At 42.7% G+C, this 19,611-nt stretch overlaps 1 protein-coding gene across 2 annotated transcripts in view; it reads left to right on the forward strand.

The window, feature by feature from the left end:
• Positions 1-19,611, forward strand: part of LOC135206089 (SET and MYND domain-containing protein 4-like) — a 58,706-nt gene that overhangs the window by 23,052 nt on the left and 16,043 nt on the right. For both annotated transcript variants that reach the window (XM_064237321.1, XM_064237312.1), the window contains exon 2: positions 19,216-19,611. This exon is cut by the window's right edge and continues 888 nt beyond it. In XM_064237321.1, the coding sequence (XP_064093391.1) occupies positions 19,227-19,611 (385 nt within the window). In that variant the 5' untranslated portion in view covers positions 19,216-19,226. The remainder of the gene's footprint in view (positions 1-19,215) is intronic.

The following is a 19,611-nucleotide window of genomic DNA, read 5'->3' on the forward strand; positions in this document are numbered from 1 at the left end:
GCAGAACACTGGCTTAGGCCTATACTAAATTGTCTATCACATGGAGAAGATTTTTGTGTATTCTTTATCATAAGATTTGAACTCACGACAGTCTACAAATAGTGCCCACATAGTCTAACAATGAAATGATTTTTAGGCCTGTACATAGTTTATTCCTATTCTGGTCCGAGCGGCTGAGATCACTTCCCAGAAAAAGTCCAGTGCTGAACTGTCATAATATCGTTGGTTACCCGCCCACACGTGCCATCACCTGTCAGTCGGTCGAAAGAATGTTATGCAATTCCATCAGTTCGTCAGTTCTTTTGAGTGAACTGATTCCGCCCACAAACTGTTGTCTACACGTACATTTTAACTTAAGTTTCAATGAAATGGAATGGAGACTGACAGGTAAACTAGACCGTGAATACCCTGCCCAAGAGACGTGATATGCGTGGCACATTCATCAGTTCAAGAAGACGTGTTCCCCTTGTATGAAGGGAAAGCTTATGAGATTAGACCAGTATGTACTTCTCTAGCTTTTAAAAAGAAACTTGTCCTTATCAGCAATTTTAAACTCTATTGGAAATGTCTGTGTTTGCATCTCATTATCTTTGAGATATTGAAACAGTGCATAAAGAAAGCAGTACCTTGGGTCCTTATTCTGTGGCAGGCATGGTGTTGGGAAAGGAAGTGTAGGCAGCAACCCTTCTTAAATCCATTTTTTCTCCTTGATATAAGGTATTATTGTAATTGGGAAGCCTGGAAGTACAAAGTGCCTGATCACCCTCCAGTCCTTTGGTGGGATGGTGGTGATTTAGACATATTTTGGATATAAGTAACAAGTTTTTTTTTCTTTAGTGAATTATTGGTATTGAGCCCTGGGCAGGGGCAATTTACGTATCCTTCGTTGGTCATTGAAATATCCTTCACCACAAAGGTTCCACTAAAGAAGTAGGTGCCTGCTGGCTATACCACCACACCTCTACATGATAAGATGAGTGACAACCAGAGGCAGTATCATCCTGCATCACTCTCTTATCAGGTGAGGAGCCAACAAACATTGTTATTCAATGTTGGTAAATCTTTTTCTATACTTTGGAGTAGAAACATCCATGCACCCCACCATCCCTCAATGTGGAATTGGCTATATAATTACTAGGGAAGTACTATAATTAAAGATGACATTTTTATAATAAAATAAAGTTTTAAATATAATTACCCAGTAATTATATAATCGAAGCTCACCCTTCGTCCCCTAGCATGGTTTTTTCTCATTAAGGGCTTGAAGCAAACTGAGCCCTTTGCCAATTGGTTCCTCTCTTTCCCCAAAAGTGGGATGGGGGGCGGGGGGATTGTGGTCACTTAACCAAAGCCTGACAGAAAATTGGTGCAAAACTCAAATTTCGTAATTTAACTGCCAGGTGTTGAGAGAAGTTTGTCTGAGAAAGAGACCAGTTCAACTGTACCTTAAGAATTCTCTTGGCAGGTCTCATCTCCTTGACCCAACTCCAGTGGTACAGACACTCCTGCTTACATGCTAGTTATGTTATGAACGGCTGTTCGTATCTTGATTTGTTTGTAGGTGCAATCTGATACATGCAAAGTCCATACATAATACTAGATAGGTACTATGCTTTTTCATCCTAAAACTCAGTTCTAGTACTGTGCAGTATTTTATGGAGTACTTTATTAATATGAATGGTACATGAAACCTAAATAAGTATAAATTGTGATGATAATAGTACAATTTATAGAGCACTTTACTAATATGAACATGTAAAACCTAAGTAAGTAAATTGTGAAGATAACATGTACAATTTATAGAGCACTTTACAAATACTAAGAATGATACATGATCCTACATAATTAAATTGTGATAATAATATGGCAAAGTACAGTTTTTTTTCTTACCTTTGAAACTCGTGTTAATAATATGGTAAAGTATAGTATTAATAAACATTACCTTAATATAATCTAGCCCTAAATCCCCAAAAACCGCACCAAACTTTACGACATTGGCAACCCTGTTACCTCCTATTCTGTCTGCTAGTTGGCAACACTGCTGTTGACAGTTACAAAACCTTCCCTTGAAAATCAGTTGTTAACGAGCACCCATGTTGTTTACATCACAGCCGCTCTTTATAAATTTCCTAAACATTTTGTGCCTTTAAAGCTCTCTTTATTGTTAATGTGGCCTTATGTTAATTACCATTCATGTATTATATCCACGAAATTAGTGAATTAACTTTTATTTCTATTGTGGTATATATTTTATGAACTTTTGTGCGACCCGGAATTACATGACCTGTCCAACAGTCCAATGGATAGCCAAGTTAATTCGATTCTTCCTTCTGCTAGTAACATCAGGAATTGCCCGGCTTGTGGGACAAGGATGAGTAGCAGGGGTATGAACCCCATAACTTTTGTAGCTCTTGCTGTGGACAGGTTTGTGACATGACTTCACGTTGCAACTTATGTAAGTCTTGGTCTGACGAAGACATAACGACGTATGTTAAACATCAAAGAATCTTGCAGCGTAAAAGATTGATTAAGGAGTAAAAGAAATCGGTAGCTAGACCTGTATCTAATGATTTCTCTGTGCGCCCATGGTTCTGGCTCTTCAGTTTCGGTATTGTGTGATTCCGATTCCGAATTAAATTGATGCTTTGTCACCTGTGCAACCGGTAACTAATGAAGTCGTTTCTGATTTTGACTCAAAGTTTTTGGCAATGGAAACTAGTTGGAAGTAGAAATTTGAAACATTACAGCATAGTTTAGATAGAGACATTTCAGCCAAGTTTAACAAGCTGTCAGAGAATTTTGAAGTACCTTTTAGTAGGATGTCTAACACTTTTAGATTCACTTTCAGCTCCTCATCAGGTACCTGTCGAAAGTAGCATGGGTAGCTGTGCGACAGATACCCCTGCTTGTGAACCCCGTCGTGTTGAAGGCCTAGGGGGATCCAGTCTGGGCAGGTGCCTGACGATTCTTTACCTAATGTGTCCCCTGTTAGTCCCATAACAGTGCCAAAAGGTGCTTATTTAGGAGAAGGGGGTAGGGGTATTTGGGGGAAGTTTCCCAGTTAGGATTTGACGATGATTGTGATGACATGGATTCGTGTGATATTGATGTTTCGTTGAACGGCAGTCATGATGTCAAGTTCAAGAAACTTTTTTTATTTAATTTTGAGTTTTCTTCCTCAGGCGAGGCCTAAAGAGCAGAAGCAGCCTCCGCCTCACTGTATTACCGAAGGGATTTTTTTTTAAAGTCCTTCCCGGTCGGGGGAATGTTTACGTTTTCCCTTTGCTCAGAGGTTTGTGAGAGTAAGGGCGGACGTCGCTGCTAAACTTTCGAAGGTAATCAGGGAAGGGAAGGAAGTTTATCAGGTGGCGGATGATACTTCATTCTCTCGACCCCCCAAACCAAATCCTGATTTTGTCCTACTTTCAGGTCAACCTTTGCTTTCCAAGGCTTCGGTCTTGGTCTTGGTCGAAGACTTTATTGCCATGGAGTCTGTTATGAGCTCCTTACAAGAAGCTCAATCCTTCAATATGTGGGTCCTTGGAGGTCTTGTAATATATGTCAAGGACTCCGGGTTTGAACCTCCCGATGCTCCTCTTTTTGAGAAATTCTGTTTTTCTATTTCAATCGCTTCTGTACATCAGAACAAGCTTGCTGCTTCTATGCAGGCCTTTCTCGTTTCTCTAAGGTGTAACGTGAATTTGTTGCAGTTACCCTCACCTGTTTCGGAAATTCATAGAAACCGTTTGTTGTCCTCTTCTCCTTTTGGCAATTCCCTTTTTCTTCTGTCTGTGCTTTCTGAGGTTTTGAAGGGACATCAAGGTGAAGCCTCTTCCCAAGCTCCCTGTGCCTTATCAAGAGCTTTTTCCTCGGGTTTTCCTCCTGTTTCTTCAAAGAATAAGCGTAAGTTTAGTGCCAGACCTGCATCTTCTGATCCAGCCCATCAACCTCCTTCTTCTTCTGGCTCATTTTTCCCAGGTACATCTCAGGTTTCTGGTGCCTCTGCTTCCTCCTCTGGCGCTCACCCTTTGAAACGCGGGAGAGGTTCTTGGCATGGATCTAAGGGCAGAGGAAGAGCTCAACCTCCAGGAGAACCTTCTTCTTCTTCCTTGTCTGTGTGTGTAAGAATATTCAAAAGTAGGAGTCTTTACCTCGCGTGGAGACTACAGTAGGAACTTGTCTCTCTCGCCATTGGTCAGCTTGGCAGGAGAGAGCAGTGGATGCTTGGGTAGTGGAAGTCCTGAAGGTAGGTTACAAGAATCCTTTTGTTTTGAGACCTCCACTTTCCAATCGTTCTCTCGAGTTTAGCAGTTATTCCCCTCACTCAATCAGGGGTCAAGCCTTGGAGAAGGAGCTTTCGGCCCTCTTGGAGAAGGATGCCATAGAGCGAGCTCCTCCTTCTCCCGGGTTTTACTCACAGGTGTTTGTAGTTCTAAAGGCCTCGAGTTCCTGGTGCCCCATCATAGATCTTTCGGTCTTAAAAAAGTTCATTCTAAAGTCCAGGTTCCGGATGGAGACGGTTCAGACTGTTCTTTCACCCATCAGGATGGGGTACTGGATGATTTCCATTGATCTGCAGGATGCTTATCTGCAAATCCCCATCCATCCGAAGAGCAAACCTTACCTTCGGTTTTTCACTGACTCGGGAGTTTTCCAGTTCAAGGCCCTTTGTTTCGGCCTCACCACTGCTCCACATGTCTTATTCGGGTGATGGCTCCTGTTTCTGCTATTCTGCATCGGTTGAATGTAAGGATGCTTCGGTATCTGGACGATTGGCTAGTCCAGGCCAAATCTCTAGAGAAAGGTCTCCGGTCGAGGGAAATAGTTCTGTCTCTTTGTGTCAAGTTGGGCATTCATGTCAACATCGACAAGTCCAATCTAATTCCTTGCCAGATCATTACTTACTTATCTGGGGGATTGTTTTGAATTCCCAGATTTTGAGTGCTTCTCCCTCTCAGACATGGACAGACAAGCTGCTAAGTCTGGTCAAAGAATTTTTGTCATCCGTAATGCAGCCAGTCTCTCTTTGGAGGACTCACCTGGGCCATTTGTCACCCTTCATCCAACTGGTTCCTGGAGGTCGTCTCAGAATGAGGTCCCTTCAGTCGACACATTTTCCAGTCATGGGATTTCGTGTCTGAGGACACAATAGTCGCCTCCTCTCCACAATGTCAGAAGGATCTCCGTTGGTGGATGCAAGTTCACCGCCTCAAGTCAGGGATGTCCCTTCTTTCAGTTCCGATGCCTTGGATCAAGGTTGGAGTGCGCACCTGGTCTCCGAAGCTGTTTTGGCCCTTTGGTCAGAGGAAGAGAGGATCCTGTCAATAAAATGGAGGGAGCTAAAGGGCAGTGTACCTAGGCCTTCTTTCATTTTAAGATCAACTGTTGGAATTGGTTGTAGTGATCTTCATAGACAACACCACAGCAGTCTCGTACTTAAGAAACCAAAGTGGCACACAGTTGGACCTTCTCACTCAAGAAACCCAATCATTCCTGTGTTGGGCAGAAGACAGGAGGATTAGGCAGAAGACAGGAGGATTACGGTGGTCCCTCAGTTTATCCGGGGCCATCACAACGTCTTAGCAGATGCCTTGTTGAGACCGAAAGAAGTTTAAGGGTCGGAATGGACACTTTGCCAGGAAGTCTTTGACAGCCTCAGAAAGAAGTGGCCTGTCACAGTCGACCTGTTTGCCACCCCACTGAATTTTTGGTGCCAGATCTTCTTCGCCCCCTACCAGACTCCTCAGATTGCCGGAACAAACACCCTTTTGCAGGACTGGGAGGGCCTTCAAGCATATGCATTTCCTCTGTTCGCTCTGGTGAGGTCAGTCCTCAACAAAGTGAGGGGAACCAAGCGTCTGGATCTCACCTTGATCACCCCTTCTGGCCATAGGAGTGGTTTCCCGACCTACTGGAAGCACTGGCAGAGCCCCCCATTCGTCTGACAGAGAAACCAGATCTTCTCAAACAACCCCATTTTCATCAGTTCCATCAGAGGCTCCACATGCTTCATCTTCATGCCTGGAGACTGTCAGGAGATTCTCCAAGCATGAAGGGTTCTCCTCCAGACTGGCTCGACAATTGGCTCTTGCCAGACAACAATCAACCAGAGTAAATTATCAGGCTAAATGGTTGGTTTTCAGACATTGGTGTAGGTCTCCAGGGCATTCAATTTCTAGACCTTCCTTACCGAAAATGGCGGAGTTTTTAGTTCATTTACATCATGACAAGGGCCTGTCACCTTCGTACATTAAGGATTATAGGTCGACACTTTCCTATGGTTTTAAGGTGAAGCTCCCTGAAATCTCTTCATCTTATGTCAGATTTAATTTGATCTTTATCCCCTATCTCGACCCAGTCACCAGTGTTTTCCTTTGACATGGGACGTTAATAAAGTCCTTCAAGTCTTCAGGTTCCCTCGTTTGAGCCTCTTGAATACAGCCAATTTTAGGGACCTGTCTTCTAAGACACTCTTCCTTGTCTCGCTGGCTACAGCCAAGAGGGTGGATGAACCCCAAGCACACTTTTCTGGTTGCCAGATCTGGACAAGGCATGATTTTGTCATACCTTCTCGAATTTGTCACAAAGACTGAATCGGCTGATAATCCCATTCCCAGGTCTTTTGTTCTGAAGCCTTCTGAAGATGCTGGAGGGGCATCGGCTCTGGCTACTGTGACAACTGGGGTACTGGCACTCGTACCCATGCCTAATGCTTCACGGCTTGGTTCCTTGAGTTCTTTGGCCAAAATAAGATTCAGCGGAGTCATTACTTCGGGACCGGTTAGCTGCTGATGGAGGGGGAGTGGAGAAGGTAATGGTATTCAGGATGGGCTTACAAGTTGGGATGACTGACTCCGGTGCAGTTTGTGAAGCCACACCATTGGTAGAGTGTCTGCTATGGTCATGGGCGCACCATTGGTGGAGTGTCTGCTATGGTCATGGGTGTCCTGGAGGTTTCCTGTTGAATTTGGCTCTTCCTCGACTGCTGGCATGGGTAGCGGGGCCAAGCCAATGGTAGGAAAGTGACTGGGACTTAGAGCTCTGGGAGGGTGACTTGAGTATTACCTTGACACTGGCACTGAGGCCATTCTTGGCTTAGTGAGAGGATATGAAGGTGGCTCGATGTCCATGAGGGATGGACCCTGGCACTGCCAGGTACCTTCAAGTGGCACTGGCTGTGCAGGGGTAGTTCTTGGAGGCTTGTGGAACAGGTCTGGAACTGCGTAAGGGTGGTGGCCCTGAGACAGTACAAAGGTAGGAGGGGACTTAAAATCTTGTCTTAGTAGGATGTCATAGCCACCTGGAATACAGGTTGCTGCTGCCATGGTACATATCTTAGAGCAGTGAAGTCGTGTAACTCAACCGGACAGTAGGCAAGAACATCTCGACATAGTTGAGGCGCTCTATCGGGATGAATCGCCTATCAATCTGAGCTCCATAAGGAATTTTATCCTTTCGAATGATGGATACCCGCACACCAATGTCCTTGAAAGCTCAAACCGGCGGGCAGGATAGCGACCTCTGGGAGGTGTGACATATATAGGGCCCTGAGCAGGAGGGCCTAGAGCTGAAGGATTTGTCACTGCCATAGCAGTACCAGTGGCAAAAACAGGAGCTTTCTTGGGGCCTCCTGCCCAGGCAGCAGTGTGACCATGCGCTTTGCATGAGTCACAGAAACTCTTGCTAAAATTAGACCTGGGCCTTTTGTTTCTGTACCGGTGGCCGTTATTCTTATTGTTAAGATGATAGGGAGTTCCATTCTGAGGAGTAGCGGCAGCTTGCTGAGGAGGATCCACCTTTGAGAGGCATTGTTCCATGGTGTGCCCTTGTTTATTGCAATGCCCACACACACAGGTTTCCTTAGAGGATTATTGGGGCGCTGGGTAGACTGATAGGTGGCACAGGAGAGAGAGGGAGAGCAAGGCAAATTTTCATCTTCAAAGAACTCTGTAGCAGATGGTGGGTGTTGTAGGTGTCCGCTCATCTACAGCACTCCAAAATAGCTTTAGGAGCCTTGTCCACGAAGTGGGTGGCAAGATCAGGGCAAACATAGGAGAGGAAGTCCTCTGATTGAAAAAAGTTCTAAGACTGCCTCAATAGATGTTGCATTGGAGGCTTTCGTCCACCTGTGGAGTGCCAGTGTCTTCTTGGATACCCACTCTGTCTATGTTTGGTTAGCTTCCTTGGGCATTCTCCTCCACTTCACCTCCACCAGTCTGGGGTTAGCTTGTAAGCCCCAAGGATTGCCTCTTGGGCGAGGGCGAGATCTAGTCGCTCGTTCAAGGGAAGGGCCTTGAATGCAGTCTGCCCTTTGCCAGCGAGGGGTTGGATTGAAGTTCATGAACACCTGCTTGACATGATCGAGCCAGTTGTAGGACTCGTTGTTGCCCCAAGTCCTAATGAGGGTGTCCATGCTGTGGAGGTGAGTGTGTGAAGGAGGGGGTGCAGGGGACGTGCCAGTTGATTGGAACCTTCTTTCTCCCTTTCGGCTGCCTGAATGGCTCTCTCAGCTGCTTCTCCTTTCTCTTGTGCTTCTCTCTCCTTCTCCCTTTCAACTGCGAGGTATGCTCTCTCTGCAGCTTCTTTCATTTTATCGTTCACCCAATTTATCAGTTTTGTGGCATCCATCCCCAGGGCTCTTCCAGCTTTGGTGAAGGCCCTGACCTCCTCCAGTGCTGCGCTACTGGCCATCTTCTCAGCAGTAAAACGCTAGTAGTCTAGCCTGAGAATAATAGGATGGAAGGCAGTCGCAAACACTGCAAATGTCGCCAGGGATATGCAGAATACTCAACACTATACTAGGGAAATAACAAGGATCCCTATAGCTTGAATATCTGCAGAAGCAGATGAGATGACAGCCAAAAGGCAAAGTGTCCTCCATGTAGTGTGGATATCTCACACATGTGACGTGGGAAGTAATAGTAAAACAAAATTGTAAATGCCACTCGCAATTAGCGTAGGAATGGTAGTCTATATAGACTGAATGAAATCCACTCTAGTGCGAAAGGCTTCCGCAAGCAACGTGGAAATAATCGTAAAACAAATTGTAAATGCTTCACGGAAGGGGCGTGGGAACTGTTAGTCTAATAGACTGTAAATGAAATCCACTCCATTATGGAAACCTCATGCTGACGAAAAATCACTATAAAAATCTCTCTAATTTACAGTTAAATGGTTTGTGGATTTAGCAGTGAATTTCTTAAACGCGGAAACCTCAACGTGAGCATTGGTTTGTCATTAATGGGATCTGTAAATCCCAGTACAATTGGGTTGTAAATAAAAAATAAGGAATTTTGCCACGTATTCACGGAAAACTCAACATGAAAAGCCGTGATAAATGCAGTTGGTAAAACAAAAATGGATATATGGATTTTTTTATCTGTCTTACCCTTTCAATGCTAGTAATACTAGCAATGCTCCCCATTCGTATTTTAGACTAACGTCGTAAACACTAAAGGGTAGAGGAAGAACCAAATTAAAAATTCTCTCACTGCTGCATAACCACGAACGTCACAGAAGTCCCATTACCAGAACTCTTATTATCATACTCTATCTTGCAACTCTATTTTACCTTGCAAAACTAAGAGCTACCAAATTCTAACTCGCCAATGTAAATCCCTGGAGAATTTGGCCTTCACATGGACCGGCAAGACGAAGGGAAAGGGAATTGAGAGGATTTTTTATTTGCACCTGGCCTAACCCTAAGGCCCTTTTAGGGAGATTTAGGGAACAGCTGAAAACCAACACTTGCCCTTAAGCAGCTGCCCTTTGTGGAAAGCAATAGGTACCTGCCCTTATTATTTCTCTCTACATAGAATAAAAGTGCTGACCGTTGATTTTCCTTGTCGTTTACTCTAATGCTAAATGAATTTACACTAAGATTTTGTTTTTATTTTTTCATTTAACTTATTTACTCTCTTTCTTTTTCATAAACGGGTAATGCGATAGGACTCCGTTGGACACGTGGCCAGGGAATTCTCCAGGGACACGCCTCATGTATAAGGATTTTTAATTCTCCCTTTCCTGTCTAGACCTGAGAGAGAGAGAGAGAGAGAGAGAAAAGGATAATGTGCTCAGGCAACAATGAACAGCGCACGGATTCTTGTTAAAAGCCTAGCTACGAAATCTCGTTATGACACGAGACTGCACTTGTTTTCATTTTGCATTTATGTTTATAGAGAATGGAGGCTTTCAGTCCATAGGGGCATCTTAAGAATGTAGGGAATTGTTTACTTTTATTTGGTTCTGGCTTTAAATCCTGAACACAGTCTTTAGAGAATTTAAGACTATCTATTCAGAATCAACCACAAGATGATCTGGCTCAAACTTTTGCACAAGATCTTTAATTATAGAAATGGAGCGACTGTAAGTGGCCTAGGATTTCTGAGCTAGTAGTGCAAAGAATTGTGGAGCACTAATGTCTTTATTTTGAAAATGCAATGTATATAACTAGTAGTATATTGCTGGACAATACTTGAATGTTTCATCACCTGCCCATAGTTTTAAAGTTTTTTGATCCCTTAACCCAACTCCCGATGCAAATGCAAAAATCCTTTCAAGATCATCTTCACCACTGTCATACTGCAGAAATAACGACCCATTACTCAGTTTGGCATACTCTTCAGGAATCAGATAACCATGCCATGTTTTTGGGTTCGGATGACATTTATTTTCCTTTTGCCTCCAATTCATTCATGCAAATTCTTCAATTCAGTAGCAAAGTACGAGAGGGGTCTTGGGTTCCAAGTGCTTTATCTTTTATTTGGTTTTGGGCACATTTTGCACTGACAGTTGATGCTGTGGTGGTATGATTATGCTCACCAACTACCTTTATTATCACACAATTTTTTTCATCTATGTTTGTTTGCACTCTTGCTTTACATCGATTTTCACACATCCAGTATTGTTTTGTTGTCACTATTTTGCTTTTGTTTATTATATATATAATTCAAATCATCCACTAACTTGATTTGATTTCTGGTTGTAATTGTCCTCGGTGTCTTGACTGACTAATGGTTCTTTAAAGTTTTAAAAAAGGACTTGATGGATGGTAAATGAAAGAGAAAATATAATTACAGTAACAAGGTGCTCAGTATTTTAAGTAATTTAGGAAATTGGTTTATAAATGAAACATGACAGATGGTTGGTCTAATAACATTAGCAAGGTATTCAGTATTTAAATAATTGTACAGGTAGCGTAGTGTCCCAGTAGCGAAGGGCCCTAATAACGAACTGTCCAGTAGCAAATTGTCCGGTAAGGAGTGTCTGGGTATGAAGGTCTGGTAGTGAACTGTCCAAACACCCCTCGAACCCTATGTCATTATCGCCATTTCACCTTCCAGTACATAGTCAAGTGCAGGTTAGTTTCTCCTGCTATTCCCTGGCAAATTTTGTACTACCAATGTGCCATTGCCAAGTAATATCTAGGCCTGCTAGCTATATGGTTCGAGCTCATAAGAAATAGTCCTCTCAAGTTAATTTCAGATCCAGCTACTCAACATAAGGATAGCATATGGAGACCAATGGCTGTCACTTGTCTACTAGGAACTATGACAGCTTCTAACAATCCGCACCACAGACAACCACCCAGAAACTATGATGACCCTTGTGATAGAGGTTAATCTCATAAAATTACCCTGCCAAACAGTCATAGCCATCCCCAAGGCATCAACCATGGACCTCAATGTTTTCCTGAAGATAGTCAACACCATCCACCTCTCCCATAAGTCAATTGATCCTACACAACCACCCATAGAAGCAGCCACCACACAGCCACAGCAGTAGACCGATGCAGAGATGGAAAGCAATCTAGAAAGCCCCCACCCCATACAGCGCTACTGGAGCTCCAGGTGTAAAATCAAATTCAAATACAAGCCCAAAACAGAGAAAAAATCAAATTCAAATACAAGCCCAAAACAGAGAAATGTCCCAAGGGCATTTATTTTTACAAATGGAGGGTTAGGAATGAAGGTTGTAAATGTGAAAACGACTGCAACACGTCAAAAAACATGCCATGGGATCGCAGCAGTGACCCAACAAATTAAACCTCGGCTGTAGGCAGACCATTTGCCTTGTAAGAGGAACTGGGCCTGCTTTCTGCTGTCTCTTTTCCTGGTACAGCAAAAAGACTCGACATGTCTGTTTATTTATTTTTTTTCTGTCACAGATGAAACATCAAATACAGAGTTCTTGGTCGACACCAGCGCATGTCAGCCAACTCACATGAATGCCTCAATCCCCTGGCACTATACAGGTATCCACTGCCAGCAGAGCTTGCTAAAAATACATAGGAAACGGACCATGAATTTGTTTTTTGGCAGGAAGCAGTGCAACTGGACATTCATTACAGCAGCTGTAACCATGACACTTTTATGAGCAGACTTCCTTACGCTTGGCTGAAGGTACCGAAATAGCAGCTGATCACACAACCAATCCTCCATAGCCCCACTCACTACAACTCCAGCACCAGAGATAAGTCGCCTTCTGCAGGAGTTCCCTGTAGGTATTCAAGGACGCCTTGCAGTATGACCTGACCAAACCTGCAAAGCAGTCACTGAAGGTGCCCCCATACACGCCCTTTTTAGATGTTTGTTCCCAGAAAAACTCACCCACACCAAACAAGCTTTCCAGGACATGGAACGAGCAGGAATATGCCAAAAGCCTCCATTCTCTGAGCATCTCCCTTGCACATGGTACCAAAACCTGATGGCACATGGCGACCTTCCAATGACTACCAGAGACTCAACATAAAGACAGTACCTGACAGGTTCCCACTCCCAAGCATCTCCGACATAAATCAAATGGAGGCAGCCAAAATATTCACGAAGATCGACCTGCTGAAGGGATACTTCCAAGTCCCGGTCGTGAAGGAGGACATGGAAAAAATGGCCATTATCCCCTCCTTCGTCATGTACACCTTCAACTACAGCTGCTTCAGCCTTCAGACCTCAGGTGCAACATTCCAATGTCTAATGGATGAAATCCTTAGTAACCTAACCTTCGGCATCTTCTTCGTTGATGACATACTAATAGTCAGCCTCATCATCAAATAGCACGTGGAAAACATCAGATGGGTCCTGTAAATGTTCAAAGATAATGAACTCATAGTCTAAAAGGTCAAATACAAATGGGCAAAAATAGTAGTGGAATTCCTAGTTCATCAAATGAGCCCCGAAGGTGTCAAGCCCCTCCCGATGAAGGTCTAAGCAATAACCGACTGCCCAAAGCCAACAACAATCAAGGCAATCTTAAGAATTTACGGGAATGATTAACTTTTACCACCATTTTATACCCAGCCTAAGGACCACAAAAAAAAGCCTACATGCTAGCCAAAAAAAAAAAAAAAAAAAAAAAAAAAAAAAAGTCACCTCTGCTGCCACACTAATCTTTCCTTTAACCCAGAGATCCATCACCCTAATGACAGATGAGAGTAGCACAGGGATGGGCTTGGTACTCGAACAAGAAACAGATAATGGTCATTGCCTGTTGGCATTCTTCAATTAAATGTTTTCACCAGCAGAACAAAAGTACTCATGTTTGACCTAGAGTTGCTGGCAGTCTACAGAGCCATACTCCTTTTCCGACACATTCTAGGACAATAATCTTAGTCCAGAGACAGGTGGTTAGCAAGACAGCAGCATCACCTATCGTCAATTACCCAAACACTCTGCACCATCAGATACTTAAAGGGCTCTTCCAGCATTTTGGCAAACACCCTTTCCTGAAACTCCATCAACACTGTCCAGATTGGGATATCATATCCCGAAATAGCATCGGATTAGAAGGATGACGAAGACCTACAGTGACTTTGGCAGGAGAACCCCGCCATTACTTGGATGGAGAGGTGACCATCGCCTAGCCCCAGCCCATACCTAACATTAGGGTTGAGAAAAAAAGCCTTCAACCTCGCCCATAACCTGTCCCATTCATTGGGCAGATCCACCGCCTGAACCTGTCGGGTGGGGAATGAAGACAGACATGAAAAACTTGGCAAGAGAATGCTGCCTATGCCAAACTTAAAAAATAATATTTCACACAGAAATGGGAATAAGAGAGTTCCAGACAAGACAGCAATGATTGCCTGTCATGGTAATTGCTTCATAGCAAAGAATTATGAGTTAAAGGAAAGGAAAACGCATCTTCGAGAAGTTCTGCAGCAAGGAGGCATTCGCGCATGTTGTTGTTGGAGGTGCCTGTTCTCATGATGGTTCTAGAATCGGCAGGAGTATTGTGGAACTTGACAGAAGCTGACGTGACGTGAGGAACGCCACAATTTCTGATGCAATACTTCGTCGGGAAACTTCTAAATAGTTGCCGTAAACTCGGGAGTCTGTGACGTTCTCCGTAGGCCCCGCCCCCAGGTCACCATATAAATACGACTGACGAAGTAGGAGAAGGCAGATCATCAGTAAGAGCCACAGATCAGATTATCAGTGAGAGCTCAGCAGCAGAGATCAGAGATCATCCGAGAGAGATAAGAGAAGAAGGAACATACGAAGGATCAGAGAGAAAAAGGCGCCCGAGAATTGTTCGAATTCTGGTCAGTCGTCGTCAGGAGTGGACGACCGAGTAATTTCGACGTTGAGCAAGACTTCAGAGGAGAAACGTTCTGTGAGAGGTTTTGAGAAGTTCCTGCCCTTCGAGTATCAAGAATAGACATTATTTTCTGCAATACGGAGTCAAGAAGTCGTCTGCAATTGCAGTTCTCCTTTTGTGAAGCCATCGCCGGCAAGTACTTTCATTACCCCGTTTCCCCAGTTTACGCATTGGAAGATTTTGCCTTTTTTATGTAAATAGGAGATACCATTCTGCATTTATCTTTGTTAGTAAGCTTGTAAATAAACCTTTGTTTTGTTAGTGTTTCTTTCTACATTCGTATCCCCAGTTTCAACTGTTGGTGTTGAATTCTTTTCTGTTTATCATAATATCGAACTTGGACCGGGCCTCTCTCACAGGCCGTAACATTGCCCCACATCCAAATCCACTCATAGGACCCCTGCTTTCCTCAAAATCTCAATATATATTCAAGGCAGGAGTAGGAGAAAGGAATTACCATGGGTCTTACTAGGACTGAGAACAGCCTCACTCACAGTCTTCAACACATCATCGGGAGAAATGCTATGGGCAAGCATTGACAATACCGGCAGACGTGTTTCAAAATCTGACAGAGCCCGCAACTCTTCCAGACATTCGTAGAGGATTGGAAAGATCATGCTAGTGAGGACAACATGCAACATAGCAAGAAAAGAATACATCCCTGATGACTTATAAAAAGCAGAATATGCCTTCATAAGACTAGACACATTTCAGACCACACCCCCCCCCCTCCGGTCTACTTTGGACCACACCCCATAGTACTAAAGAGAGAGAAAGTGTATCAGCTGATGGTGGAAGAGAGGATCACCTGGGTCTCCACAGACAGATTAAAACCAGCCTACATAGATAGTGACCCACCCCCCACAGGTTACATTGTGGAATGGGGACGCGGGTGGTATTGTGAGTCCTGACCAGTCACCGTGATCTTCAGGGCATCCTCACTTCTACATGATTCACCGAGCTCTACCAAGAAACAAAGATCTAGTGGTCCTGATTCAAGCGATCTTTACAGATTTTTAAGAAGATACTCTGTCATTGCTAGAACAGTAATTACTAATGTATGTAAGATGATACAAGTTTTCCAACCATATGTATTTGAAATTTATTCATAATTTGTACATGGAATTGTTCACCATTTTTCAGGCGTGAGAAAATGCATCTGACTGTATATAAATGTTGCCTAGTTTTCCCTAATGTCAAATGCTACTTTTCCGCTCGCCAGAGTTCTTGATCTGTCAGGGGTTGTGTAAATGAATTAGAATACCTTGACTCGGTCTCTTACTCGCTACTTGTGCAATGTCGTCCACTAGCCTTGGACATGCTTTCCATGAACCAGTGGTGACTGTCCAGCAGGTTGGGTATCAAGCCCAGCTCCCCTCTGGACAGCTAGCATCTTGTCAAGGTATGTGGTTGACAGGTGACAGTTAGGAGTGACTGGTTATCCTCCCATGTCTTGTTCTTCCTTCGTTTTTGGTAAACGGAGAATCAGTGTCATTCTGTATAATACAAGCTGGACTGAGCACCATTCTTTTCATTGGCAATGAAAGGAAGCAAGTTCCTCTACTCTCTTGGCAAGGAGATAGGAGGGCAGACAATAAAGCAAGATCGTTTTGTTGTCTCAGACACTTCAGTATGGGATTATACAGCCTGATTGAGTAATGCAGTACTAGCCCTTTCCATATTGGTTCAGAAGTCTAGTATCTCCTACATCTTGTGTAGTATGCTAGAGGTGTGGGGTCCCTTACTTTGCTTTTAACATACCTGGAAGGTATTACCCCAGGTTGTGTGAACTTACCAGTGGTTTAGAGATTACCCAGATTCCTCCCTCTAATGGGAAAGACTCCTGTGTAAAGAACAAAGTTTTGTAGTCGTGCAGGAACAAATAGCAAATTTTAATTTTTGAAAAAAATACATCAGTCATTATTCAGATAAATGTCTTCCTCGGTAGAAGAGTTAATTGAAGATATCACCGGAGCTCCTACTATAATATTTAATGGATTATGCAGTGGAGGTAAATGAAATGTAGAACTATAATACATATACAAACAGAAAATTAATAAATTCATCCATTATTGTATTGAAATAAAAAAAATTAAACTTTTCTTTATGTTATATTCACTGTCCTAATTTTAGACGATTTAAGTAATTCATATTTTTTCCTAACATACACACCATAGTTCATTACATTAACAGCCCACCTCAACTACCCCTGATTCTAGTAACTAGGCTGAAAGGGCAGACTGACAGGTTGGCAAAGCTTTCCCCTGCCTCTTGATAGTTGACTACCTTGTCAATAAGTATGGATGGCCATTCCAACTTGTGTTCACAAGCTAAATTCTTGTGTAAAAAACTTCAGGTTTGTATGTTAGGAAAAATACAAATTATTTTTACAAATTGCTATTTTTCTTAGCTGGGTACATATTTCTCTGGCTGCACTACCCACCCTCCTCTTTCAATTTGTAGTCAGCTAATTTTAATGGTAGGTAAGAATCATCCCAAATAATGAAAATTTTCAGAAATTTAATGATCTAATAATTACCTACCGTAAAAATGGAAACACACCCAGCCTCCCTATTTGTTAAGTGGTTAGAAAGAATTCTGCCAAGAATGTAAACATTCCAACACCCACCAGGTAGGAAACAAGTGAATAGACAGTTCATTGAAGTCAACCAAGCATTACTGTTTTGTTTATTTTGATTACTGATCGCAACATGAAGATGTAAGCAAAGTTTAGTAATTGGTAAATATCCAAATATTGTAATTAATTTTACTGTTTTATAAAGATTTCCGATTTCCATATTTGTAACCTAAAATTACCAATGATGCCATATCCTACCTTAACGAGAGGACTTAATCTTTCCCTGGGATACCCTTGACTAATGCCTTATGCCATAACTTCAAATGACATTTGCCACTAAAAGAGAATATATAAATTTTCCATGGGCACCCGGATTTTTGGATGGATTAAAGGTAAAGTATGTTAAAGAACCAACTGATAGAGCCCCAAATAGACCTAGACTGCCAAAGGCGCTTGAAGTTCGGCTAGCAATCTCTGCCAGGGAGGTGGGATGACTTCCGCCTGCAGTAGCTGAAATTTCACCCTCAAAGTTTCCTCCTTGGAATAGACCGAACTTAGAGATCTGCCCAATCAGGGACAGCAGGAGCAACAGTTCTGGTGATCAGTTGAGGGCAAGTTTCTTGGATCGTGCGTCCGAACATGGTAATTCTTATTATGTATATACTGATGGCTCGAAGGCTTCTGATGGCGTTGGTTGCTCTTTAGTGATAAGTGATAGTATCATTAAAAAGAAGCTTCCATCTAATTCCTCTGTTTTTACGGCTGAACTACTGGCTGTTCTGATTGCTCTTAAATATATTTTTTTATAGTTCTTGCGCTAACAAGGTTTTTACTATTTTTACCGACTCTGAGTGTTTTATCCTCTTTTAGAAGCCTGGTCTCTCTCCACCCTTTAGTGCAAGAGGTACAGGATTGGTTTTATCTTTTAATTGATAGAAGAGGTTTTTTGTTAGGTTTTGCTGGGCTCCGTTCCCTGTTGGAATTGTTGGGAATGAGTGAGCCAACGTTGCAGCTAAGGCTGCAGCTAGGCTTAGGCACATTTCCAACATGGGTGTCCCTGTTTCTGATTTTAAAAGTACCATTCGATTTGCCGATGTCTAAGGTGAAGGTGCTCAGGCAGAGCAAATTGTGACCTTTTTAAGAAATATTAATTTTTTTATGAATTATAATTTTATTCTCTTATTTTAGGTTTCTTGTTTTATTTTTATGAATGAATAAATTACATGTTAGATCAGTTTGTGCATGTTTGTATGTGCGGTAATGTTTTTTTTATTTGTATTTATTTTTCAAAGATATATATGCGCTGAATGGCCTCATGGCTCTGGCGCTTGGCTATGTGCCAAAATTTTTATAATCTAATCCATACGTTATATGAAAATATCATGCATGTTCTCATTGTTCTTTAAGAATTCTTAATTTATCATACATTCATTTTTTTCATTATTTTTACATTGTTTACTTGTTTGTTAATTTTGTCATATCGTATTACTTTCCTTATTGGTTATGCTCACTAGAATGGGGCGGGTTGGGAGGGGGGGGGGGGGGGTGTGGGCGAGTTAACTTTGTCAAGTAAAGAACAGGTCGTAAGGTCCATTCTTTCATAACTAGAGAAGTTTATTGGTCCCTTCTACAGTTCACGTACCCATGGTTCCCTAGAGCTTTCCATTTCATGAAAGCTTTGATACCATTTCTTTTTACCCAATGGTGTTTTAGTCACACATATACTCATCAGTAAAGCACAGAGTGCCATTTGCTTTCTGCGCATCTGGCTGAGAGCTTTTCTGCAGTTGACGTACTGTGCTCACCTCCATCCAGACTTGGACTTGTCAGGCGCGGCTGTAAGGACAACAGAGTTTTCTATTTTTTCAGAGTTTGTCTGCCAGCGGGCTAAGTCCCTCAGGCGAAGTGTGGTCATGTGGGCGGGGCTTTATTTTAGCTCCATTGTTTATCTTTATTTTTTATATTTTTTTTCTAATAGTTGAAGTGATTTGAATGTATATCCCTCGAATCCAGGGGAATTAATACGATTGTTTCTCTTCCAGGAAACTGACACATGAAAAGATTTAAAAGGGACAAAATGCATGCGAAAGCCTCCTTCTCAAAAACACTTAGAGCCTCTCGGCATGCTTATGCTAGCCACTCAGCATCACCTCTCCTGCCTCCCGTCCCGGAAACTCCCCCTCTGCTGTCAGCCCAGTCTACTTTAAAGGCTTCGCCACCTAGAAAACCTGAAAATGCCTCCGGCGCAATTTGGAGTACTCCATCATTTCAAGCCAATAAGTGTGATGTAAAGCATTGGAAGACGTCGTATGAAGCGATTCCTTCTCACAGTCCCGATGATGATGCATCAGGTGAAACTGATAAACAGGAGCAATGCAGTTTTATTTCTTCATTTTGTCATGATATAAAACCTTCCTATCCTGTGGAAATGCATGAAG

Source organism: Macrobrachium nipponense, chromosome 11 (assembly GCF_015104395.2).
Source record: "Macrobrachium nipponense isolate FS-2020 chromosome 11, ASM1510439v2, whole genome shotgun sequence".
Classification (NCBI taxonomy): domain Eukaryota; kingdom Metazoa; phylum Arthropoda; class Malacostraca; order Decapoda; family Palaemonidae; genus Macrobrachium; species Macrobrachium nipponense.